The 26961-nt window shown below is 41.1% G+C and overlaps 1 protein-coding gene across 6 annotated transcripts in view; it reads right to left on the reverse strand.

Annotated features, from left to right (window-relative positions):
- The window catches only part of LOC133468574 (kinesin-like protein KIF13B), a 59969-nt gene that overhangs the window by 24379 nt on the left and 8629 nt on the right, over positions 1 to 26961 (reverse strand). For all 6 annotated transcript variants that reach the window (XR_009785526.1, XR_009785525.1, XM_061754647.1 and 3 more), the window contains exons 4-22: positions 17527 to 17539; positions 17367 to 17427; positions 16884 to 16976; positions 11397 to 11577; positions 8168 to 8255; positions 7904 to 8038; positions 7577 to 7689; positions 7294 to 7405; positions 6869 to 7081; positions 5956 to 6066; positions 5686 to 5820; positions 5451 to 5581; positions 3806 to 3892; positions 3180 to 3364; positions 2704 to 2932; positions 2471 to 2633; positions 1553 to 1699; positions 219 to 368; positions 4 to 117 (exon numbers count right to left, since the gene is read on the reverse strand). Coding sequence is in view for 4 of the 6 variants with exons in the window: in XM_061754647.1 (XP_061610631.1) it covers positions 4 to 117; positions 219 to 368; positions 1553 to 1699; positions 2471 to 2633; positions 2704 to 2932; positions 3180 to 3364; positions 3806 to 3892; positions 5451 to 5581; positions 5686 to 5820; positions 5956 to 6066; positions 6869 to 7081; positions 7294 to 7405; positions 7577 to 7689; positions 7904 to 8038; positions 8168 to 8255; positions 11397 to 11577; positions 16884 to 16976; positions 17367 to 17427; positions 17527 to 17539 (2461 nt within the window). In the remaining 2 variants the exon portion in view is untranslated. The remainder of the gene's footprint in view (positions 1 to 3; positions 118 to 218; positions 369 to 1552; positions 1700 to 2470; positions 2634 to 2703; positions 2933 to 3179; positions 3365 to 3805; positions 3893 to 5450; positions 5582 to 5685; positions 5821 to 5955; positions 6067 to 6868; positions 7082 to 7293; positions 7406 to 7576; positions 7690 to 7903; positions 8039 to 8167; positions 8256 to 11396; positions 11578 to 16883; positions 16977 to 17366; positions 17428 to 17526; positions 17540 to 26961) is intronic.

Here is a 26961-nt window from a genome sequence, read left to right on the forward strand (position 1 = left end):
CACCACACAGTTCAGTTTACGCTCCTGTGCATCTCCATCTGTGTTACTTTCTTGTGAACCTTCTTCCTCGGTGTCTTCTGTTCCTCGCCACACTTCCACATGAAGCCGGCCCGCCACCTGACAAACAAACGTAACATAGCTATTGTTTTGGCAACAGCTTTTAATCTGTCTGCCTGGACAATAAGAATTTGGAGAGAACACAATCAGGACTGTCCTACCTCTCCCTTTTGGTTGATGATGGGAACTGCGTACTGTAGTTTTACATCATAGAACAAACATGCCAGGAAAACATTGGCCACCCCAATGAGACTGTGGTTCTCCTGCTCATCAAAAAATGGGTCGGCCCGTTTGAAATAAGACCGCATCACCTGTGTTGAAAAAAAAAAAAAAAAAAAAAAAACAGAAGAGCAATCATTACATTACTCTTAAAGACCCTGTAAAGTTAATTCTGAGATTTTTTTCTAAATAGGTTTTACATGTTTGAAGATGATTGCTTAACTCATTCCAAGACTAAAACCTGTGTAGCATAAGGAGTGTAGTGTATAGCATTAAACTGTTTTCACCATTTTCCTGATTTTTGGGGGGCGTGGCTAAAACAGCGGCCAGTGTCGCACTTGGGCGTCCAACATGAGTTGACTCTCCCCCTCTATAGAAGAACTGAGCACCTCTGTTCCATGAGTGGCTATTCGGCCTAATTGCAAGGTACTCAGTTATAATTACTTGTCCCATTTCTCCCACTAAAGCATACAGTTAGCTAGCTAGCTATACCTACACCCCAAAAAAAATGCATCTTCCCTGGATGCCATAATTTACATTTCAGCTGGGTGTCGTTATTTAAATTGCCAAGTGCTATGTATTTTGTATTTTCTGGGCTAACGTAATATTTTGAACCGTATTGTGGTTATATAACTAGCATGAAGCATTAGCACAAATGTCCGCCATGTAGTATGAGCTACAGGCTGAATGACATGTGCCGCCGTATTTAATAAACGGTTAACTTTCCCTGAAGTGTCTCTGCTATGTGGACCTACACACTTCCAAAATACCAAGGGGGGCAGTGACATATTGGACAAGCCCGCCGCAGGTCCTCGGCCTCCAGAAGCCTGTTAGCACGCGAGCTAATTGGTGACGAGTGCCTCTCGTCGCAGCGTGGAAAAGCCCCACGATGACTCAGTGGGCTATATTTCAGCCTCTGGTGGCTTTAAACGGATATATTTTCATGCCTCAAACATATAGAAAAGTTGAGCAGGCATGTTTTCAGCACATTCATCGGACACGCCCACAGCGTCTTACAGCTGAGAAAATGTCAATTTTTTTGCAGTTTTGAAGCTTCATTTTGGTGATTTCTTTTTTTTTTTTCAAGCTTGTTAACCACACTCTGCAGTGTGGTTTTGAAGCTTCATTTTGGTGATTTTTTTAAATTTTATTTATTCAAATTTGGCAAGCTTGTTAACCACACTCTGCAGTGTGTCAAATTTACAAGGACTTAACAAGAGTGAGTCACTTTAGCAAATCTTGTCCAACCACTTGAGGATTCACTCTTCTGACTCACAGGGTTGTCTTCATCAAAGTCTTTCCATTCTTGGTAGAGATCCCTCATGTCCACCAGCCTGTTCTCCATCTTTTCCATTGCCCAGATCTGCTTCCCTTTCCCTTTCCGGCGAACCTGAACAGCTGGCTCGCTCAGCACCATGTCACGCTTTAAAAAAGGGGAGAGGTTAAATATTCCTCGATGGTGCAAAAATAATGTACATCACCACATTAACAGAGGCAATCATAAAGTAATATGCCCAATTTTCCTCTAGCTATATTTTTTGCAATAGCAAGGCAATATACGCACAGAAATAAAGCCCAAAAAGTGGGTGATTTCATCGCTACTTTTCAATATAATGTCCCTTTTTCTCAACACCGACTGTCCATCAATGAACAAGGGCATGTATGCCAGTCTCACAACAGTAGGCTGCACTTCTTACCAGTTTTTACAGCTTGCTGAACATGTTCGTCATCAGAAAAGTGCTGCCCTCCTATCTCCCCCTCCTACTATTTGGTGAGAGACGATGATTCAAAAGTAACTATGGTCGAAGAAGTAAATGTCGTCTCATTACTTTCCCGGGAAAAGTAACATGTTACTTCGCTCGTTACTCAAAATGGCGGAACTTTGTAACGCGTTACTGGCATGACTGGCGGTGGTTCCCCTTCCAAAGCAAGAAATCCAGTCATAGCCAATGACATAATTTCCAAGTTAGCTGACAGGTAGAGGACAGGCTTAAATATATATATTTTTTATTTTTTTTTAATGAAGATTCTAACAAGTATTTAAACTAGAAACTGGGAATATTTCTGAAAAAAAAAATATTCGTAGGTTAAATTAAATTAGGCTCATTACTTTTTGACTGCCCCTCTTACATGACTACTTTGTATGGAAAGTAGACTATTTCTTCCGAGGAAACAAGACATATTATTCTCTTACCTTCCTGTTAGCATCCAGATTTGCAGCTGGTATCTGCAAAGTGACCAGGTACTCTGTCCTTTTGTTGAGCTCCTCTGCAATGAAGCAGGCCTCCTGAGCTAACAGGTTGGCGCGAACGATCTGCTCCTTCAGACGCCGAAGGCTTCGTGTAATCATAGCCTCTCTTGATGACAAACACATACAATACAATGTATGCAGAGGGGATAAAAAGGTCCACACTGAGCAGGACTTACCTGTCTTCACTCCAGCGCCGCATGCGTTTGTGGGAGCCTGGTGATGTTCCAGTAGCAGTGGCACTAGTCGGTAAGCCTGACACATCAAGGAGATGAGCTCTCTCAGGGTTGAGCTGCTGACGAAGCCGCTGCAGCTCCTGTTCGTACATTTGCCTCTGGCGCTCGAGGGCGCAGCGTTTCTCCTCCTCATGCTGCCTCTCTAGGGTCTGTAATACTGACTGCAAGGGGTCTGAAGAGGTGGAACCAAAGTTGAGGAGATTATTAATATGGACAATGAAATAGATAATCGCTAAATGCAGAACACAGTATAGTGCACTAAATGAAATGCTTTCAGTAGCCGGACTCAAAAAATTTTATTGTAGTATTAAATAGGGTATAAAATTTGCTTTCTTTGATGAATACAAAGGAAACATTTACAATGAGGTAGTGTTTTCTCGTGATCCAAATTTAAAAACTGGTCCAGCAGACTCACTTACCATTGTTGGCCATTCCTTTCATCATGACTTCTGCTTGAGCAAACTCAAAGCCCACTTCACTAGAAACATCACTGGATGAATCAACATCCACCTCCAGCTCCTCTGTACTAAAACAGGTCTTCATTTTAGCTCTGCCCTCCTGCTCCTCACCCACTAGATGGACCAAATGCTTGGGCAGGTTGATCCTGTTGAAGGCAAAAGTGGATGTCAGCAGGTAAGAAAGACAAATAACAACAACAACAACAATGGGAATAATATTTTATTCATAAAGCGCTTTTCTGGAAACTCAAAGACCCTTAACAGTACGGGGTTGTAAAAAAGAATATAAAAAAACAAAAAAACTGAAAAATAAATGTGCAAAATACAAAGAATTTAAACATCAAACATTTTAAAAAGATGACTTTTGGTGAAGGTTTTGCAAACGTTATGCATATTGGTGAAGGTTTCGCATATTGGTTAAGTCACAAATCTATTTTGGGAGTGTGTTGCAGAGGGAGGGGGCAGCTATGGGGAAGGCTCTGGTGCCCAGGATGGATGGATAAAGCATAAAATGTCATGCTAATGTTTGTAAAATACAACAAACGTGACTTTCAAAAAGATATACACACTGAGTTGGTCAGTCAAACCTGAAGAAATGATTATTTCCCCACAAGATCCGGTCTCCGTGATGAAGGGGCACTGGACTGGTGACCACAGTGCCATTCACCCACGTCCTTCAGGGGGTAAAAATTAACAAATAACATGTTTTAATAGTGCCGATAGTTTAATATTGCCATATGTTGCAAACGCATCATAATAACAGAGTAGCTGTTAAAATGCAGCAAGTAACAAGCAGGTATTTTAAGATGCTGGTGTCTCGAGTCTCACAAACCTCTTAATGCAGGGGATTGTCATGCATAAAGTTCTATATTGACCACCCCGAAACAATCTCACTAAGAGGAACATGCTCAGAAAATACATGAAGACTAATTTTTCAACCGTTTTATTTACTGATGAATGTTGCGCTAAAACTGATCATTTACTGCCACGGTTAAAAAAAGAACTGTGCCTTCTGCAGAAAAATAATATTCATGCAAGACAACACACCATCCAATGGTGTAAAAGATACAATTCAAGCATTAGCTGCTATGGGTATGTCAGGGAAAAAAAATAATGATGTCCCCTGGCCTCAACCCTATCGAGAACTTGTGGAGCATCCTTAAAAAGGAAGAACTATGAGGGTGGACTGCAGTACACCTCCGAACAGAAACCTTTGGAGGCAATTCTTCCATCCTCAAATGAGATTATGCATAAAGGAGGAAACTATCTGAAGACATCATTTCTAGAATTTTTAGCATTGAAACCGTTGTTAAGATGAGGTCGAAGAGGGGCTCTTATGAGAACATGTAACTTGGCAAAATAGCTTTCTTTCTTTTTTTTTTTTTAATTGATCTCTATGTAATGACAACATAGTATAAAACTGTTCCCAGGTGTCGAATGACACATGCTTCGTCATAATACCCCAAGGCCCAAGAAAAAAGCCACACTTTTCACCCTCATTTTAGACCGCTGTTGAAATAAGCCTGTTCTGACGGGGAGGTGATGTCTCACGCAAATGAGCAGTATTCACCACTGGCACCACAATCGTGGATGTCCGATTCTACCACGACATTTGATATGACGTAGGCTTAGTTTGCTCCTTAAACTTGGCATTTTTTAGCCTTCAGAAGTGCATGAATAGCAAGTGTAAAATCCTGAGTAACTGCCAATTTTAGAATGTCATTTAAGTGGTAAATGGTCATTTACGTGGCTGTCAGCACGCCCTCCGGTGGACAAAATTAGCAAGTTAATTTTAATAAGAATTGCAGTTCTATTCCTACAGCCGGATTGGAATCCCTGATGGGCCGGTTCTGGCCCATGGGCCGTAGGTTTTATAACACCGAATTAAAGTCAGTTTTCTTAACTTTGTCCCCTTTAAACAATAATAAATTCTCTTCGTGTCTCTTAGTCAACATTAAAACAGTATTACACAATAACGATCTCTCTCAATTATATTTTTGCAGTTAAATCAGAGAATAATAGCATAAATGAAACACAACAGCAATAAGTAATAGAGTGGCCCTCTACTATTCCCATGGGATAGGAACAAGTGGGGATAAGCCTCCAGTAAGGGCTGGTCCCCCCCCACAAAAAAATAAATAAAAATCTGCAAATAGGTGAATCCACAGCTGCTGTACCGCCAGTATGGGAGGGTCCACTGTACTCCATAAAAATGACTTATTGAATACATACCGAGCATTGCAGTGGGGTGTGAGCACCACACCATTGTTTTGTGTGATATCAATGATGCAATGTTCGGCTTGGATGGCCATCCCACAAAGCTGGATGTCTTGTGATTTGGATGAACCCACACGAGTATGCTCCTACATATGTAGAAAACATGAAATAGAGATGACATGAGCAAGTCACTCCAACAATACAGATTATTCAGGCTTATATGTTGTATTTTTGTGCATGTGTCCAGCACTTTTAAGTAGTAGACGAGCAGTTCATTGAGGGCAGGGTCAGCATTCAAGTTAACCAGGAAGCACTTGTCGTCCACTACTCTGATGCCAGACGACTGCAGGGAAATACCCAAACTCTCCAGCTGCCTCTGACGCGCCTACAGAAGAAAATATTTATTTTTTATTACTAGAACAAATTATAATTTTATTTAGCCGAATTAAATGCAACCCCTTTTATTGAAATTTTGTCTGGGTAAAATTTGCTGTGCAACTCGTGTGTGAGGGTTTGTTACTTGTGCAATAGACTCAGTCTTCCTGAGTTTCTCCTCCCAAGTCACGGTCATTTCTTGAATTAGTTTCTCTGACTCCTCCAGCCGCTCCTTCAGCTCAGGGGCCTTCATAGACTGAAAGCAACATAATTCAATTTGTATTTATTATATTTAGTTTACTCTGTCAAGGGGAAAATAAGATGCTTTATTATACACACATGGACAAAATTGTTGGTAAATTTTAGAAAGAAAAAAACCCCTCAAAACTCATGAAAGACAGTGAGTGGTTAGCATGTCTGCCTCACAGTTCTGAGGTTTGGGGTTCAAAACTCAGCTCCGGCCCTCGTGTTCCATTTGCATGTTCTCCCCATGCTTGTGTGGGTATTCTACTGGCACTCTGGCTTCCAAATACATTCAGGTAAGTTCATTCAAGACTTTCAATTGCCCAGATGTGTGAATGTGAGTAGGAATGTCCATTTGTGCTAGACCAGGGTATACGCCATCTTTTGCCCAAAGTCAGCAAGTATAGGCTCTAGCTCACCTATGAACCCAATGGGGACAAACCATATAGCAAATGGATAGATAGATGGATGGATAATATTAATGATACAAATAACCTAATCACAATAATAAATGCATACAAAATATGGATTAACTATGAAAATCAGGCTTTGCTTTTGAAATGTGGTCCAACAGAATTATTCAAAGAAAAGCGAAAAAAAAGTAATGAAAATGGACTGCTCCTTCTGTAGGTCAGGGCTCAGAGAAGTCAACTTCAGAATCATCATCATCAAATGTTTGTTACTTGTATGCTTTGGGTCATGACCTTGTCTGAAGAACTATGACCTGCGACTACAACCAAGGTTTCTGACAATGGGCAGCACAAAAGTGTACCACGAATTGTGTCCATGTGTGTAAGTCAAACAGCATATAAAACCTCAGCCTCTGTGAGCTGGTCCCTCAGTTTCTCGACTTCCTCTCGCAGCTCTCTGATAATTCTGGCATTGGGGTCTTCGTTGACCACCGCGTGGTTGACGATGCTTTTGGCCCGATCGGCGTAACGAAGGGTGGACAGAGTCTCGTCATAATTGTCTGCTGCTGGGCTGATGGTGGCCACCATGGCTGTGCGGCTGTTCCCCCCTAAACTGTCCTGCAGTTACAGACACCTCTTCATCAACATCTGTGACAACATTTAGGAATCAAATATGTAACACTAAGAACTCAGACTGCACAAAACTCAGTTTTCAAACAGAGCAGAAGGAATGGAAATTCGCAAAAAAAATTAAAATTGAACATGCAAACAGGGCAAAACAGTACAGAAGAGAGTACAATCTTCCTTTTCTGTAATTTTTCTCTTGATACCTTGAGCAGCCAGGTGAGCACCGAGTCCCTGTAGGGAACAAACTTGCTCCTGTTCTTCCCTGCACCCTGGTCTGCCAAAGCCGAGATAACCAAACCCAATGTGCTGAGAGACCTGGAGGCAGGCAGATAGAGGGGAGGGAGGGAGAAATCTAATTAAAAAAAAATATTGCGTAAATAAACTTCACAACGTGAGAAAGTTTTAATTGTAAAGAAAACTGATATGACATAATCCCATCCCATTTACGATATGATTATACGTAGCGGTAGTATTTCGTTCTCTCACTTGTTGATGTTGCTGCCTTCTTTCAGTCTTTCACCAGCTGCCCCGGTCTTGGCTGCACGCTCACTTCCTGCCAGGTCCACCAGACTAAGCTTGCTCACCTTCTCTCCGCTTGTCTGAAGTAAACACACAACAGTACAGGGAAACAAAACAGTTACAGAATACTGTTAAAATACCCCTGGCTATCCAAACATTTGAGTAAGAAAATCAAGCTTATGTAAAATACTGAATAATCAGAAACGGGCATCTCTATATTCATGGTCAAATTGAAATGGAGTAAGTGCTGACAAGCTAACTTGTTGGCTTTTGTTGTGTGTGTGTGTGTCTTACTCCTGACTGCAGGTCCATAAGAGTGTGAGTTAAGATGATGTTAAACACAGCATGAGATCGGCTGCTCTCTTCATTCATGTTTGTGGCGGCCACTGTCCGAGATTTATTTCCCTCTGACATCAGAGACTCTATATCCTGCCAGAATCGAGAGAAACAATTGACTTTTTAGTATGTCTTGAGAGAAACATCGTTCTTCCCATGGGAGTCTAATGATTTAAAAGAAAACCAGATATGTAAGCATCCAAGTATTAACTGCTGCTGTACCTTGTAGCTAGCAACAGCCAGACGAGACAGCCCATCAACATAAGGCCCCAAAACGTTGTGCTCCCTCACCCTCAGCGCTTGTCGGCTTCTACAAACATACAGTTTAGTATCATTAAAGATGCTCCTTTCTGCTCACTCCTTCGTTTTCCTTACCACAGAAATCATATATAGTGGAACCTAAATTTAACAGACCCAAATTTAACAGACTTCAGATTTAACAGACAGAAACTAGTTGGAACTTAAAATCACCCCTTTCATACACCAGTGAGGTTAAGTTTGGATAAACAAAACATTTTCACACATTGTAAACCTTTTCATATTTACAATAACTTTGTACTGTACTGGATGTTTTTAGCCAACAAAAAAAAAAAGTACAAAACTAAAATGTCATAGTGTACTGGTGTTTTTAGGCCACGAAAAAAAGTCCATTTAATTTAAAGTGGCACAAAGAAGACCCAAAAAAATGGCATCTAAATTCGACCCACCACAGGGAAGAGTAATGTTAACAAGCCTGCCAAATTTGAATGAATTAAAAAAATAATAAATAAATAAATAAATAAATCACAAAGTAATAAAATCAGAATTCAAAACTTGAACAATAAGGGCCACCTCTCAGCTCTCAGACTCTGTCTGCATGTCGAATGGATGCACCAAAAGGAATCAAACACACCGAGGGGGTGATAGCTTATACAATGTAAAATCACGTTATGAGGCTCAACTTCAAAATTGAATGGTTATTGTGGACTATAATCATAAAAAGACTTTACAACGATCTGATCGGCTTGATCGGTATCGGACGATAATTATCAATTTATGCTGATCGGCTTTAATGTCATAATTCGCTGATCCAATCAATGACCGCAAAAGACATTTATTCCGCGTCGCCATCGTGTACAGTATATTAGAATCCAAAAGCTAGTTTATTTTTACCCTTGCCGCATGTCTTTTGACGTACTGCTGTAAATATCCAACAGCCAAGAAGGTTTTTTTTTTTTTTTTTTTTTTTTTTTTAAACGTTGGCGGTGTGGGACAGACAACACGTAATGCCTGTATCAGACTATAAGACAAATTTGGTCTTTCACGATTACGCTATGTCAGACTACTATAATAAAATCTTCGTATCCCGTCTTTTATGATCAGGGGGCTTTCATCTTGTCAACTCAAATGCGACCGGATACACTCGTTACCATGGCGACAACATCGCGACGCGTGTATTATAAGAACGTGTCGTGGTGGTCACTGGTGCTCGGGAGATTACTTTTATCTATGGATTGCTTTAGGTGTGTTCACATACTTTTAATACGATACAGCTCGTAAGCAGCCAAAAAAAAAAAAAACATTACGTAGACGAGCAAGCTAGTGCTAGCACTAACGGTTGTCCATAAACATGCCGGCGTTGTGTCGAATCATGCGCACAGCAAGTTTCGATATGCGTGAAGTAATTCAATTACAATAAAGTAATTCAATTACAGTAAGTTAGCACCCACTATTTCTGTCATGTTATAATGTTGGTTTGACCTGACTGATTAGAATACATGACCTGACTGGACAAGAATACTCAGTATACAGTACACAAGTATATACAGTAAATGAACAAGTCATTTAAATAGACACATTCCTCCATCTTGTGATCAGATTGGTTATCGGTTATCGTTTTTTTTTTTTAAACTCGCTGATTGGTGATCGGCCCCAAAAATCCTGATTGTGTAAAGCCTAATAAAAAAATTTAAAAAAGCACACAAGTCAACTTACCCTCATTGTTGGTGACATAATGTCACAGCCCAACACGGCACCTGACAACACCGGGACGTTAGGAGGAAGACCGGGTAGTTAGACTGACCAATTCACTAGTATCAAGTTACCCACGAAGCCATTTTTTCTCTCGTGAAAGTTTACAAAACTATCCGTCGTAAAATGAGCACTGTAGAGTTGGCTGGTAGTGTTGATGTTCAGCTCGCCATCTGCGTGTCTTTAAAAAGTCAATCCATCGCTTTTTTATTTCCTCATTTTTTGGGAGCTTAAATAAAGTCACCGAGCTGTTCTGTAAAATTGAGCCATCCAGTGATGACGCATTTTCGCGGTGTAGCCATCGTTCGCTTTGTAAATGTACGCTGGAATGGTAAATGGGCCTTGTTATGGAAGCTAAGCAAATCTAACTCACAACTGAGCAGATAGCCAAATGAAATGTCACTTTGTACTAGTATAGTGGGGGAGGGAACTCGCGCTAGAAAATATACGCCCAGCTCTGTGATGTCACAGGACTGTGTTTTAGCCCCGCCCACAAAATCAGGAAAATTCAAACAGTGAAAAAAAAATGCTTAACCTATACGTCAACAATTCAGCACTATATTGTTATTAGTCTGCATATGTTTTCAGCACTTATCTGCAAACATATTTAATGTATCGTATTTTTCGGACTATAAAGCACACTTAAAATCCTCAAATTTTCTCAAAAACCGACAGTGCACCTTTTAATCCGGTGCGCTTTACGTATGAACTCTGGTTGTGCTTACTGACCTCAAACCAATTTTATGTGGTACACGGCGTTTAAAAATCTGTCAAAATGTTTTAGTCTGACTTTGATAAACTATGACGCCGGATTGTCGGAGCATTATGGCTACCGTAGTGAGGTGCCTCGCGGAGTAATACTGTGCTTCAACATAATATGGTGTGTGTGTGTAAGTGACTTTTCTGTTTTGTTTCACTTAATTCGCCTTATAATCCAGTGCGCTTTATATATGAAAATAGACCTGTTCATTGATAGTGCGCTTTATAAGCCGGTGCGCCTTATGTATGAAAATAGACCTGTTCATTGATAGTGCACTTTATAAGCCGGTGCGCCTTATAGTCCAAAAAATATGGTATTTAGAAACAAAACACAGATACCTGCTCAGAGCCCCTTTAACGGCAAATCTGATTTAGCGGACAACCCCCTCCCCCTATTAGTCTGTTAAATCGAGGCTCCACTGTACATAGAATAGATGCCGCCTTGAGATGGATGACCCGTTGTTGCGGTATGTTATGGGTCAGTCATAATGGATGTGGCAGATGATAATGCCTCTCGTTAACCCATTTTACACATGCACACTGATATTTTTGGGAAACAGACTGTAGGTCATACTGTATATAATATTCAATTATCTGTCTTTATGAAAAGATTGGTGTTTTGATCATTAAACACAGCTCTTTACAGGAGATGTGCTGTACACGAGTCGTTGGTTTTCCTCACCCTTTAGGGTCCAGCAGGTCTCGGACCTTCTCATTGTAAATCTCCATGTAGGATACTTCCACAGTGAAGCTCTCTCCCTCTCGAGCCTCCTGCATGGTCCTGGAGAACAGGGAGCTGCAGAGGCGAGGGATCAGACCAGGGTGCTCTGCTGAGCCCATCATGGTGTAAGATTTCCCAGAGCCTGAACATGCACAGTTACAGTGTCACAGACAGACCACATTTGGAGTGTAAGACACTCCAACAATCAAAGAAAGGTTCTGTATTCTGTCTTGTATTTTCGCCATTTTATACTGGTTTGTGAAATTTACTAAACACTATACACTATAGTTGCCTCTGAAGTAATATCTGCAGGCAATTTTTACAGCAGTTCTAGCCATGCATTTGATATGTATGAAAACATGCACTGTATGAAAACAGCAAAGTGGTGGAGCTAGAGAAAGGAATTTCATTTTTCGTCTCTCAGATAAAGATAGAAGCAGGAATTGCTACTTCTGTGTGTCCACTGAACAAGTGTTAGATTAAATCAAATCAAACTATTTGTATAGCACCTCCTACATAAAAATGCAACACACACAAAGTGCTTCACAAAAAATAAAGGAAATCAAAGCAATACAGCACATGGGAAAAGATCCGCCCTTCCTACTACCACGCAGACACACACACCCACACACACATACAGTGGGTACGGAAAGTATTCAGACCCCCTTAAAATTTTCACTCTTTGTTATATTGCAGCCATTTGCTGAAGTAATTTTTTTCCCCCTCGTTGTACACACCCCATATTGACAGAAAATAAACATAATGGTGACATTTTTGCAGATTTATTAAAAAAGAAAAACTGAAATATCACACAGCCATAAGTACTCAGACTCCTTGCTGTGACACTCATATTTAACTCGGGTGCTGTCCATTTCTTCTGATCATCCTTGAGATGGTTCTACACCTTCATTGGAGTTCAGCTGTGTTTGATTATACCGATTGGACTTGATTAGGGAAGCCACACAACTGTGTAGCATATATTAGTTGAATAAAATGTACAACCCCAATTCCAATGAAGTTGGGACGTTGTGTTAAACATAAATAAAAACAGAATACAATGATTTGCAAATCATGTTCAACCTATATTTAATTGAATACACTACAAAGACAAGATATTTAATGTTCAAACTGCTAAACTTTATTGTTTTTAGCAAATAATCATTAACTTGGAATTTTATGGCTGCAACACGTTCCAAAAAAGCTGGGGCAGGGTCATGTTTACCACTGTGTTACATCACCTTTTCTTTTAACAACATTCAATAAACGTTTGGGAACTGAGGACACTAATTGTTGAAGCTTTGTAGGTGGAATTATTTCCCATTCTTGCTTGATGTACAGCTTCAGTCCACGCATTGAGGAAAAACTCGCACCGCAATTACTTCCCAACGCAGCCTCATCCGTGAACTGCCCCACACCCAAAAGGGTAGCTTTGGGTAGTTTGCAGGTGTTCCCTGCGGTGCACGCTTGGCAGGGCGGCCAGGAAGTTTGGTGTCTCCCAGCCTTTGCCACCTCGTGGTGAGAGCTTCGGGGGCTCCCCGGGCTGGGCCAGACCTTCGGCAGGTGGAACATCGAGAGAGCGAGAGAGCGTGCGAGAGAGCATGAGCTTCTTAGAGCTTAGAGCTTCTTATCTTAGTATAATTTGTGGTTTAAAACCAGTGGAATAAAATATGAATTATTGGATTTAAGATAACGAGACCATTGTTCCTCTTAGCCTTGTCACACACAACAAATGTTTCAAGTGTATGTGATTATTGGGAAAACTAATATTTGCAATGTGGCATTCGTGTTGTGGGGTGAAACATTTCATCCGGTTCAGTTGACAAACAGATTTGACAGACATTCAAATTTGCAGAAATACAATCACTAGTGGAATTCATGTAAGGTTCTTAAAATATTATATTGCATTCAAGTCCAGTGAAGACTGTGATCAGTTATTCCGGGTTTGCAGTGGATTTCCGCCACCTGTGGGGGTCGATGTTGTATCTTCCATTGTCCCAGCCCAGATGTACAGGTGTTACGGCACGCAGCAGGAAGGCGAAGTCTTTGTTGTTGAGGCTCTCCAGGCTGGCTGGTGGTGGAAGTTAATTCATTTAGCGTTCTGGTGCGAAACCAGTTGTTTTTGTCATAGCTTTGATGCTCCGTGGGCTTGTAATTCACTTAGCATCCGCATTCAAAACCAGATGTCTGTGTACTGCTTTGATGCTTAGGCTTGTAATTCACTTAGCGTCTGTGTGTGAAGTGAAATCTGGCATCCCCGTAGTCGTATCCCTCGGCGGGGGAGTGGAGACAGGGATGCCGTTTGGTCTAGAGTGTGGGGGTGGTGCCATCAGGGGGGAGCATGTCCCTTACACCTGTCTATATAAAACCTTACAGCTCACAATGCATGTCAGAGCAAATGAGAATCATGAGGTCAAAGGAACTGCCTGAAGAGCTCAGAGACAGAATTGTGCAAGGCACAGATCTGGCCAAGGCTACAAAAATTATTTCGGCTGCATTTAAGGTTCCTAAGAGCACAGTGGCCTCGATAATCCTTAAATGGAAGACGTTTGGGAACCCTTCCGAGAGCTGGCCATCCAGCCAAAACTGAGCGGTCCAGCCAAACTGAGCAATCAGTACTTCTACTAAGTACTGAGCAAAGGGTCTGAATACTGTGTGATATTTCAGTTTTTCTTTTTTAATAAATCTGCAAAACTGTCATTTTTACTTTAGCAAATGGCTGCAATATAACAAAGAGTGAAAAATTTAAGGGGGTCTGAATACTTTCCAAACCCATTGTACATAGAAACACTCACAAATGCATACATACTAACTGTGATTAGTTACATGGCTCAGCACTTACGCAATCTGTACTCTGCTCAAGCATGCTTGACACCTACCACCTGTAATGGTTGGCTAGTGTGAATGCTCAATAAATAGGTCACAAAGTCAAGAGAGTTACAACAATGGTGTGTCATATCATGAAGTGATGCACAATTGGTGACTGACTGAATACTTTTTTGCCCCACTGTACAAGTACTCCCACTTAAAAAGATGAGAGAGGCCAGTAATTATATAGGTATAGGTATTAAATAGGTATAACTCACCTATGTGAGACAAAAATGAGAAAAATAAAAAACATTCCAGATAATCACATTGTCTGATTTTTAAACAATTTATTAACAAATTGTGGTGGAAAATAAGTATTTGGTCACCTACAACAAGCAAGATTTCTGGCTCTCACAGACCTGTCACTTCTTCATTAAGAGGCTCCTCTGTCCTCCACTCGTTACCTGTATTAATGGAACCTGTTTGAACTCGTTATCGGTATAAAAGAGTCACACTCTAAACTCCACGATGACCAAGATCATAGACCATAGAGCTGTCAAACGATAGCAGAAACCAAATTGTAGACCTTTACCAGGCTGGGAAGACTAAATCTGCAATAGGTAAGCAGCTTGGTGTGAAGAAATCAACTGTGGGAGCAATTATTAGAAAATGGAAGACATACAAAACCACTGATAATCTCCCCCAATCTGGGGCTCCATGCAAGATCTCATCCCGTGGGGTCAAAATGATCACAAGAACGGTGAGCAAAAATCCCAGAACCACACGGGGGGGACCTAGTGAATGACCTGCAGCGAGCTGGGACCAAAGTAACAAAGGCTACCATCAGTAACACACTACGCCGCCAGGAACCAAATCCTGCAGCACCAGACCAGTCCCCGTGCTTAAGACAGTACATGTCTAGGCCCGTCTGAAGTTTGTTTGGATGATCCAGAAGAGGATTGGGAGAATGTCATATGGTCAGAAGAAACCAAAATAGAACTTTGGTAAAAACTCAACTCGTTGTGTTTGGAGGAGAAAGAATGCTGAGTTGCATTCAAAGAACACCATACCTACTGTGAAGCATGGGGGTAGAAACACTGCAAAGATTGCCTACTGAATTTGTCTGTCGTTTTCATTTCACTCATTATTACACAGAGTATTGTACAAAGCTTTTAAAAACTGTTATAAACCTAGCAAAAATAACCCCACTATCCATCTATCTATCTATCTTCATTGTCATTAAAATTAAGTGCAACTATTGCAGTAGTAATGAGTTATCCATGTTCTGTTTGGGACCATGGTTTTAAATGGGTAAATAATTTGCAAAATAGTGTGAATAATCATAATATTTTTATTGAGGTGGTACACTGATTCAATCATTTTTAAATGTATATCAATCATATGGTTGTGGTATTGCTCAAAATTAAGTGGTTTTCCTCAGAGAAGAGGGTAAGGATCCCTCACTATAAAAACTGAACTAATGATCAAATGAAAGTAAAGCCTTTGGTTTTTTGGTTAGTTTTTTTAAATTGATTTGACCTGAAAAAGTTAGTGTAGAGCCCTGAGGAGTATATGCAAACAGAGTAATTTAGCACGTGCAATGTGATTTATCAAACCTGAGACGTATTGTGATTTTGCAACTTTCAATACCGGCAGCAGGGAGAACTTTACTGCTGTAAGCATTTTTGAAATCCTAGACACAGAAACTATCGCAACAATACGACTATTCAGCAATGCAATTTTGGAGTTTCTGAATGATCTCAGGGCTGATTGGTTTCAGCCACAAGAAGGAGTTATGCCTCATCACCGATGACAAAAATCGCCTGGGTCACTTCAACACACTGGCGTCTCCCAGAACAGTTTTCCGGGTGTGCTGGGCTGTCCCAAGTTTAAAACGTAACGTTAAACAGGATGGGGACACAGATGTAATTGCCAAACACTCTGGACAAGTTGAATTAAACAAAACATGACTTTTACTTGGTTTCTGGCCTTCCCAAAATTATTGGACCGATCAATTTATTTTCTGGAAATTCAAAAATATCTTTGTTTGCCTGTTCCACAAACACTTCCAATTGCATCACGTCAAACTTAATTTTGTGCATGTGATGCTCTCCCAAATGTTCCATGGTGACACCAACCAGCGCTACCTAAAGCACAAAACCCTCTTAAACACAGCGGTCTCAACCACTAGTGTGCCTGTTGCCAACAGTGCGCATTCGGTTACAACACCGAACACACAATTTAGCACCCGCTATTTGGGATCTGAGTAAATCAGACCCTATGAGTGTTAGCCAGCAGGGGTAAGGGGAGGGACAACTGGTCCAGTGAGACTGCACACTTTCCACACCACACATTAAAGGCCAGAAGTACTGTAAAAATAACCTGCAGGAGATAGATTACACTCAAGTAAAGCCATTGCCAACACAATAATTGTCCCTCACTCAATTATAATAGATACCCCTGTCTTCGGTTTGCTTAACTTTACATGGTTTAGTCAACGTAAAATTTAGTACAATTACATACTCTTTTACATTTTAAGGAAATGTATTAACTTAGCTTTGATTGCATGTTCCTCATCTAATTTCATAAGAACAAAAATAATATGAATCATAACATTTGCTCATGGGGTTATACAGTACTAACCTGTTTGCCCGTAAGCAAAGATGCAGGCATTGTAACCCATGAAGGCATTGTCTAGCAAACTCTCCCCAAGGGACTGGAATACCACTTCTTGACCTGTACGCACATAAGAAAACAAATAACATGGAAAACTCCTGCAACTTGTCTGCTGCATAATACAAACTGCATTTTCAAGTTAATTTCAAAGACAACAAGGAGGTCACGCACAACAAAGATTGTTTTTCAATTGTTTTTTCCCCGAAGAATGTGGCTGAGTTATTATTTGTTATCTGATTATATAAAGATGGCTCAGAATAGACATTTTCTACCCTTTTTTTTTTTTGCAGTTAACGTGTGACTACATCCTAGCAGTAAAACAGCCCATTTCTTTGCCTCACTCCATAAATAGTTCAGAGCTCAGCCAACATTCTGTGATGAGATAAGTATAAGAAATGAGTCACCAGGCATACAAGCTAAAAACAGAACAGAGTTTGACAAAAGGCAAACCTGCAAACTTGTCTTTCTGGGATTCATCCATGGACCAGAAACAGTGATCATAGGCAAAAACCTGATGAAAAACAGGCCGACATCGAAGGGGTTAACATTTCTAAAACTACTTAATGTTTTGTAAACAAAAGGGGATGTGACATTTTGATTTAATACTAACCTTTGGCATATTCCTGAGAGGGGGGGGGGGGGGGGGGGGGGGGGTTAGAAGAGATTGAAAACATTAGTACCAAAGAAAATGAACTTAATTTAGATCCAACATTATTTATACACATACATTACATGGGTAACAATGAAGCTCACACACCACAAAATTCACACAGTAAAAACACTAATGTCATGCCACCAGACGCTTTTATTATGTTCATTATACTTTCTAGGGGTGTCGCGATCCAGTCTTTGAGATTGCCAATTGGTCCGATGTCAGCAAAAAAACAAGCATTGGATCGGACTGGATCGAAATTCTCAGATTTTACCACTCTTATACAAGCAGTCCATTATATGATCCCCTCTAGCACTTTTATCCAGTAGCACCCGGACGGCATGCAGAGCCCACGTGATCACAACAACAAGTTGCCAAGGTGCTACCATAGTAGCAAGCAGTAAGAGTGAATGTTGTTTGTCTAAAGTCGCTTACTGACACTCCAGTTGATGTTCACTGTAAAGCTAAACACACACAACAAAATAATTAGATCTATTAACTGTTCAAATACATCACCGAATTGATTTCTTTGTTTTTGTTCACACAAATTTTTTTTAAAATAAATCGCTAGCTCAAAGTTAACACACAACAAATGAAAAACCCCATTGACGAGTTAACGAAGATGAGCATCAAACTAGTGTCACTTATATCTCTCAAAATAATGAATATTGGTACATAAACGCTGAATAAACATACAAACAGGCAATATAACAATACTCTTAGGCATATATTCTTTAAACTCTGAAAAACGAGTTTTATTAACAATATTCGATAGTGACTTCTACTTTCTTTGTTACTGCGTGTGTATCTCATTGCGTACACCACACTGCCCCTAAGAGGTCAAGACGTGCACAGCAGGTACTTTATGTAACCCACTGGTTAATAATAAAATGGGTCAGTATTTCTCATACCTATTGTGGCTGATTTTTGTTCTCTGAGTAATATCACTTGAGCAAGCCTTTTCTAAAATTTCATACTACAAAATAAGTAAAGAATGTAATATTATTGCTGAAATCAGATCGAACCGATGTTGGCCAAAACTCAAGGCTGCAGTATTGGATCGGATAATGTAGATGTTTTTTTTTTTTTTTTATCATAGAAAGTAAATTGAGATAAATGCTCAATGGTCAGAAACACAGTCACTTTCACGAGGTACCGGTTCTTCACACTTTATTTTCCCACCCAGTCTGCAACATTTAGTCATGGCTTGCTAACATGTGGCTACAAAAAAATCCATAACAGTTGGTGAACAGTTGTAGGTATGGAATAGAAATGTTACTTTTCGGACTGAATTAAAGTTTTTGATAACTGTTTATAGGTTTGTTATGTGTGATTACAAAAGAACTATACAGTCATTTCGACAAAACTTTGAAAAGATAGCACATGGGCTATTGAAGAAACCAATCATTTTGGCAACGGATAAAGTTGTGAATTAGGAATTAATTTTCACTTTTTGCTGCTAAGGTCTGCTTGCATTGGGGCCAAATGCAGCAGTGACGCACCAGATGGGGCTGTGTTAAAAAAGATAGCAGTGTGTGGCAGGTGGCACACTTTCTGGAGGAAAGTGAAACAGTAACACGATCTGTTGACGGACAAGTTTAGAATTTCTCGTCTTCATGAAGTTGTGTAATCTATCTGTGCGACATCCTCAAACGAAAGGTGGAGGAGCATAAGGTCTCGAATATCCACCACCTCTGTGATGTCATCACAAAGGAGTTGAAGAGGATTGCAGTGGCAACGTGACGCTCTGGTGAACGCCATGCCCAAAAGGGTTAAAGGCAGTGCCAGAAAATAATGGTGGTCACACAAAATATTGACACTTTGGCCCCAATTATGGACATTTTCACTTTGGTGTATACTCACTTTTGTTGTCAGTGTTTTAGACATTAATGGCTGTGTGTTGAGCTATTTTGAAGGGACAGTAAATGACCCACACAATGTAAATTTAAAAAATATTTGATCTTGATTATATCAAGTTACATGTTTAAGCTTCATCATCCAATTCTAGTGATCTTTGCCTCAAACTAAGTTTTTTTTATACTGGGTAAGTCATTTTGCTCTAAAATCTCTTGATTATTTTCTTATTTCATGATACCTGTGACACAGTCAAGGCCTCCACTACTAGATGCAGCAACAATGCAGCCCCACAGCATTATGGCTCCTCCACCATACTTGACTATTGGCAGGGTGCTCTTTTCCTTAAAGGCTTCATTGCGCCGTCCGCAAACATACTGTTTTTGTGCATCACCAAAAAACCCTATTTTTGCTTCATCTGTCCATATAATGTTGTTCATCATTTGCTCTTTTATATCAAACACAAGTTCTCTATAGAAAAATGTGTTTCACTTGATTCATTTTCTTCACGAGAAATTCCACATTTAGTACTTAAAGGTCCTGTATTTTACCAAACCAACTGTTTCTAATATTTGGGCTCTATGGTGCCTCAGTAAACGTGAAATATGAATTAAAATCGTCCAAACATTCCTGAGCTACAGCAAAACGTTTTTCTGCCGAGAGGCCTAAAAGCAGGTCATTCAAATTTCTCGAGTTTATCCACATCACAAGCAAAGGTCTCTGCATACCACTCCACGCCCGAGCCACTGCTGTCAACATAAACACGTGCTCTCACAAGTGGGTCTCCTACACGGAGGCAACAAATCGGAGAAAAGGGGGCGGTCTTAGCCAAATATGGACAAAGCGGATATAGAACTGGGTCAAACAGAAGTACCGTAATTTATCGAGAATAATGTCCACCCATGTATAATGCGCACCCCCAAAGTTGACCTCAAAATTGTGGAAAACCCTTCTACCTATGTATAATGCATTTTTACAATGCATGATTTTGCTGATACCCATATGATCAAAACGAAGTATTTTTTTCAAAGAATTATTCTGAAGTTAAGCACTTTATTTGAAGATGTAATACTTTATTTTCTTGCTTTTATTTTGAAATTCACAGCCTTACTTTTATTTAGTAAACGAGAAAACACAGTTGTGCTCATGTTTGATTACCCAGGTAGAATTTGTAAGATACAATTATTTAAAGAAAACACGACGGGCCAGGCGAAACACATTTAATTTAATTTTAATGGGATTCAAACTGTCAAGCTTTTCAGAGAAGCATCATCATTGAACAAAACAAATAATTTAATTATGGTTGTTGTTAAGTCAGTCATATTTAAAAAAAACAATATTTCACAAATTCTCCCATGGTATGTAAACTTATGAGCACAACTGTACATACAGTTGGTATGGAAAGTTTTCAAACCCCCTTAAATGTTTCACTCTTTGTTATATTGCAGCCGTTTGCTCAAATCATTCAAGTAAAAAATAATTTTCTCAGTAATGTACACACAGCACCCCATATTGACGGAAAAAACGGAATTGTTGAAATTTTTGCAGATTTATTAAAAAAGAAAAACTGAAATTTCACACAGCCATAACTATTTAGACCCCTTGCTGTGACACGCATATTTAACGTGGGTGCTGTGCCTTTCTTCAGATCATCCTTGAGATGGTTCTACACCTTCATTGGAGTCCAACTATGTTTGATTATACTGATTGGACTTGATTAGGAAAGCCACACACCTGTCGATATAAGAATCATTAGGTCAAAGGGACTACCTGAAGAGATCAGAGACAGAATTGTGGCAAGGCACAGATCTGGCCAAGGTTACAAAAAATACAAAAATAATTCTGCTGCTGCACTTAAGGTTCCTAAGAGCACACTGGCCCCATAACCCTTAAATGGAAGACGTTTGGGACGACCAGAACCCATCCTAGAGCTGGCTGTCCGGCCAAACTGAGCAATCGGGGGAGAAGAGCCTTGGTGAGAGAGGTAAAGAAGAACCCAAAGGTCACTGTGGCTGAGCTCCACAGAGGCAGTCGGGATATGGAAGAAAGTTCTAGAAAGTCAACCATCACTGCAGCCCTCCACCAGTCGGGGTTTTCTGGCAGAGTGGCCCGACGGAAGCCTCTCCTCAGTGCGTGACACATGAAAGCCTGCATGGAGTTTGCTAAAAAAAAAAAACACCTGATGGACTCCAAGATTGTGAGAAATAAGATTCTCTGGTCTGATGAGACCAAGATAAAACTTTTTGGCCTTAATTCTAAGCGGTATGTGTGGAGAAAACCAGGCACTGCTCATCACCTGTCTAATACAGTCCAAACAGTGAAGCATGGTGGTGGCAGCATCATGCTGTGGGGGTGTTTTCCAGCTACAGGGACAGGGAGACTGGTTGCAATTGAAGGAAAGATGAATGCGGCCAAGTACAGGGATATCCTGGACGAAAACTTTCTCCAGAGTGCTCAGGACCTCAGACTGGGCCGAAGGTTCACCTTCCAACAAGACAATGACCCTAAGCACAGAGCTAAAATAACGAAGGAGTGCCTTCTTGAATGGACCAGCCAGAGCCCTGACTTAAACCCAACTGAGCATCTATGGAGAGACCTGAAAATGGCAGTCCACCAATGTTCACCATCCAACCTGACAGAACTGGAGAGGATCTGCAAGGAGGAATGGCAGAGGATCCCCAAATCCAGGTGTGAAAAACTTGTTGCATCATTCCCAAAAAGACCCATGGCTGTATTAGCTCAAAAGGGGGCTTCTACTAAATACTCAGCAAAGGGTCTGAATACTTATGGCTAGGTGATATTTCAGTTTTTCTTTTTTAATAAATAAATGTGCTCTTTCATTCTAGTATTAGAAATTTGAAACATTTAAAAAAGAAATAAATTAGGGTCACTTTAAATAAATCAAAATATGGTACTTTCAAAACAATATCTTAATCTTCAATACTTGGTTGGGAATCCCTTTGCTTTAATCACTGCCTCGATGCACCGTGGCATTGAGGCAATCAGACTGTGGCATCGCCTGGGAGTTATGGAACCCCAGATTTCCTTGATGCTTGCTGTCAGTTCTTCTTTGTTTTTGGGCATGGTGGCCCTGATTTTCCTCTTGATAATACCTCATAGATTCTCAATGGGGTGTAGATCCAGCGAGTTGGCTGGCCAGTCAAGCACTGTGATGGCATGGGCATCAAACCAGGTTTTGGTGCGTCTGGTGGTATGGGCAAGGGCCAGATCCTGCTGGAATTCTTCATGATTCCTCAGCAGAAGGAATCAAGAAGTCCTCTAAAACATTCTGGTAGACTGTTGCGCTGACCTTGAATTTAATAAAGCAGAGTTTACCAACACCTGCATTGGACATTGCACCCCAAATCATGACTGACTGTGGATATTTCACACTGGACCTCAAGCAGCTTGGGTTCTGTTCTTCACCAGTCTTCCTCCAAACCCTTGAACCTTGATTCCCAAAATGAAAGGCACACTTTACTTTCATCGGAAAAGAGGACCATGGACCACTGGCCAATAGTCCAATCCTTCTTCTCCTTGGTCCAGTTGAGACGCTTCCTACGTTGGCTCAGGCTCAGAAGTGGCTTGACCCGACAGTTGTAGCCCATCTCCCGAATGCGTCTGAGTGTGGTGGTTTTTGAAGCTGTGACTCCCGCCTCAATGCACTCTGATCACTGGGGAACACAATTTTTGTTGAGTTAGGTCTGACAGCTGTTTTTAACGAATTTTTGGGTGCGGAATCCAAAACTGATTGCAGTTTTCCTCTATCACGTCAAGTTTTTTAACAAAGGGAGAAGAAAGTGGAACAAAGGACCACCACCCCTCTCATTCCTCTGCTCTCCAGTGCATGCCTCCATCTTTCTAACTGTTCCCCCACCTGCTCCCTGCTTTCACTGCAGATCACAATGTCATCTGAAAACATCATGGTCCACGGGGATTCCAGTCTAACCTCATCTGTCAGCCTATCCATCACCACTGCAAACAAGAAGGGGCTTGGGGCTGATCCGTGATGCAGTCCCACCTCCACCTTAAATTCGTCTGTCACACCTACAGCACACCTCACCACTGTTCTGCTGCCCTCGTACATGTCCTGTATTATTCTAACATACTTCTCTGCCACTCTAGACTTCCGCATGCAGTACCACAGTTACTCTCTCTGTAGTTTGTCATAGGCTTTCTCTAGATCTACAAAGACACAATGTAGCTCCTTCTGACCTTCTCTGTACTTTTCCATCAACATCCTCAAGGCAAATAATGTATCTGTGGTACTCTTTCTAGGCATGAAACCATACTGTTGCTCGCAAATATTCACTTCTGTCCTGAGCCTACCCTACACTACTCTCTCATAACTTCATTGTGTGGCTCATCAACTTTATTCCTATATAGTTCCCACAGCTCTGCACATCACCCTTGTTCTTAAAAATGGGCACCAGCACACTTTTCCTCCATTCCTCAGGCATCTTCTCATGCGCTAGAATTTTATTTAACAAGTTGGTCAAAAACTCCACAGCCACCTCTCCTAGATGCTTCCATACCTCCACAGGAATGTCATCAGGACCAACTGCCTTTCCATTTTTCCTCCTCTTTAATGCCTTTCTAACTTCCCCTTTACTAATCTTTGCCACTTCCTGGTCCACCACACTTGCTTCTTCTAGTCTCCCTTCACTCTCATTTTCCTCATTCATCAACTCCTTCTTTCCATCTATCTAGCACACTACTGGCACCAGTCAACATATTTCCATCTCTTAATCACCCTAACCTGCTGCACATCCTTCCCATCTCTTTCCCTCTGTCTGGCCAACCTGTATAGATCCTTTTCTCATTCTTTAGTGTCCAACCTGGCATACATGTCATCATATGCCTCTTGTTTGGCCGTTTTCCTATTCTTCCTCCCCACCGTCAGTCATCTTACACACCACTATCCTATGCTGTCTAGCCACACTCTTCCCTACCACTACTTTGCAGTCAGTAACCTCCTTCAGATTACATCGTCTGCACAAAATGTAATCCACTTTGTAGGTCACCCTATGTTTCTGCCTCTTCTGGAAAAAAGTGTTCACTACAGCCATTTGCATCCTTTTTGCAAAGTCTACCACCATCTGTCCCTCCAAGTTCCTTTCCTGGATGCCGTACATACCAATCACTTTTTCATCACCCCTATTTTCATGTCCATTACAATCTGCACCAATCACAACTCTCTCTCTGTCTGGGATGCTTAGAACTACTTCGTCTAGCTCCTTCCAGAATTTCTCTTTCACTTCTAGGTCACATCCTACCTATGGGGCATAGCCACTAATCACATTATACATAAGACCCTCAATTTCAAGTTTCAGCCTCATCACTCAATCTGATACTCTTTTCACCTCCAAGACATTCTACGCCAACTCTTCTTTTAAAATAACCCCGACTCCATTTCTCTTCCCATCTACACCATGCTGAAATAATTTAAACACTGCCCCTAAACTTCTAGCCTTACAGCCTTTCCACCTGCTCTCCTGGACACACAATATATCAACCTTTCTCCTAATCATCATGTAAACCAACTCCCGAGATTTTCCTGTCATAGTCCCAACATTCAAAGTCCCCACATTCAGTTCTCAGCTCTTTGCTTTCCTTTTCTCTTTCTGCCAAAGAGGTGGATAGCGGGTGCTTTCCACCTCCTCTTCTTCTTCGACCCACAGTAGCTGAATTTCCACCGGCGCCCTGCAGGTTGACGGCGCCGGTGGCGGACGTTGTTAACCCGTGCCACGACCGATCCGGTATGGAATTCTTTGGATGAACGCTCATATTTGTTTGGCAACGTGTTAAGCCGGATGCCTCTCCTGACGCAACCTTCTGCATTTATACGGGATTGGGACCGGCCTACAGTGGCTTGTGCCCCCCATAGGTCTGCATTTAATCAGCATAAAAATATAACTAACAGTTTTGTTTTTCCAAATTGTTCCCCAGTGTCCGTTGAAGCCCACGGTCATCTCTTTCGCTGGTGCATCTTCTCCTCCCACATTTTGTTCTTCCATTGCTATGTTTGGACACAGCACTCTGTGAACAGCTAGCCTCCTTAGCTATGATCTTTTGTTTATTACCCATCATATGGAGGGTATCAATGATGGTCTTCTGGCCAGTTGTCAAGTCTGCAGTCTTCACCATACTGAACCCAATTGAGACAATTTAACCAAATTGAAGCAATTGAATGACACCTGGGGAAACCTGTGCAGGTGCTTTGAGTTTAGTACATGATTAGTCTGTGACACTCAGTTTAAAACATTTATGGCCTGCAAAATTTGGGCTGATTTCGTCAGTCTTCTAATTTTTTGAATTCCTGATTTCGTGGGTTTTATGAGCTGGAAGCCCATCCATCCATCCATTTTCTGAGCCGCTTCTCCTCACTAGGGTCGCGGGCATGCTGGAGCCTATCCCAGCTGTCATCGGGCAGGAGGCGGGGTACACCCTGAAATGGTTGCCAGCCAATCGCAGGGCACATAGGAACAAACAACCATTCACACTCACAGTCATGCCTACGGGCAATTTAGAGTCTCCAATTCATGCATGTTTTTGGGATGTGGGAGGAAACCGGAGTGCCCGGAGAAAACCCACGCAGGCACGGGGAGAACATGCAAACTCCACACAGGCGGGGACGGGGATTGAACCCCGCACCTCAGAACTGTGAGGCTGATGCTCTAACCAGTCGGCCACCGTGCCGCCGCTGGAAGCCCAAATTATGTAAAAATAAACAAATACTTGAATACTTTTTGAATGGAATTATGGAAAGACGGTTGGACATTTTTCCATGATATTCAAATTTCTTGGAAAGGGTCTGAATATCAGACATATTCTGAGTGCACAACAGAAAAAAAGTCTTTAAGAAGCAGACATATCAATTTAGGGGTTTGAAAAAAAAAAAGACTGCTGAAGTAGTCATGGCCACACAGTGGCCGGAACAAGGCCTCTCTGTGTGAGATTTGCTGGCCCGTGAAAGAGCAACATTAAGTCCTGTCCTCTCCTGGGCTGGCAAGGACATTCTTAAGATAACTGGCGGAGAATCCCAGCTCCAAGGAGTCACGAAAGTGGAGGGAGAAGGAAGGTAAGGGTGACCAACCAAGACCAGGCCAGTGCTACATTATGATCAGATCAGATAACCCAGATTACACTAACAGGACGTTCCAGGGCCAATCCATATGATGACAACATATTTAAAATGCACGGCAGCTTCTCAACTGGGATATGAAAGAATTGTGATAAAATAAACAGATTAAAAAAGTAATTCAAACAAGAGTTGTTATCAAAGGCAAAGAGAGATAAGACAGAACAAATACAGTTCCATTTTCAGTACACTTTTCCTCAAGGGATGATAAACATTATGACCAAACTTCAGGGGCAGCTTCCAGCACATCCAGTAGAAAAAAATTAAATAACAATTTGCCAAAGAATGCAAACACCCAGTCGATGGAGTTAGGTGGTTAAGTTATGAAAGCAGTAACAAGGATTCATTAATCTCTCTCGACTTAAGGGTCTGACGGCACCTGATATATTGGTGGCACG

This window comes from Phyllopteryx taeniolatus, chromosome 18 (assembly GCF_024500385.1).
Source record: "Phyllopteryx taeniolatus isolate TA_2022b chromosome 18, UOR_Ptae_1.2, whole genome shotgun sequence".
Taxonomy (NCBI): Eukaryota; Metazoa; Chordata; class Actinopteri; order Syngnathiformes; family Syngnathidae; genus Phyllopteryx; species Phyllopteryx taeniolatus.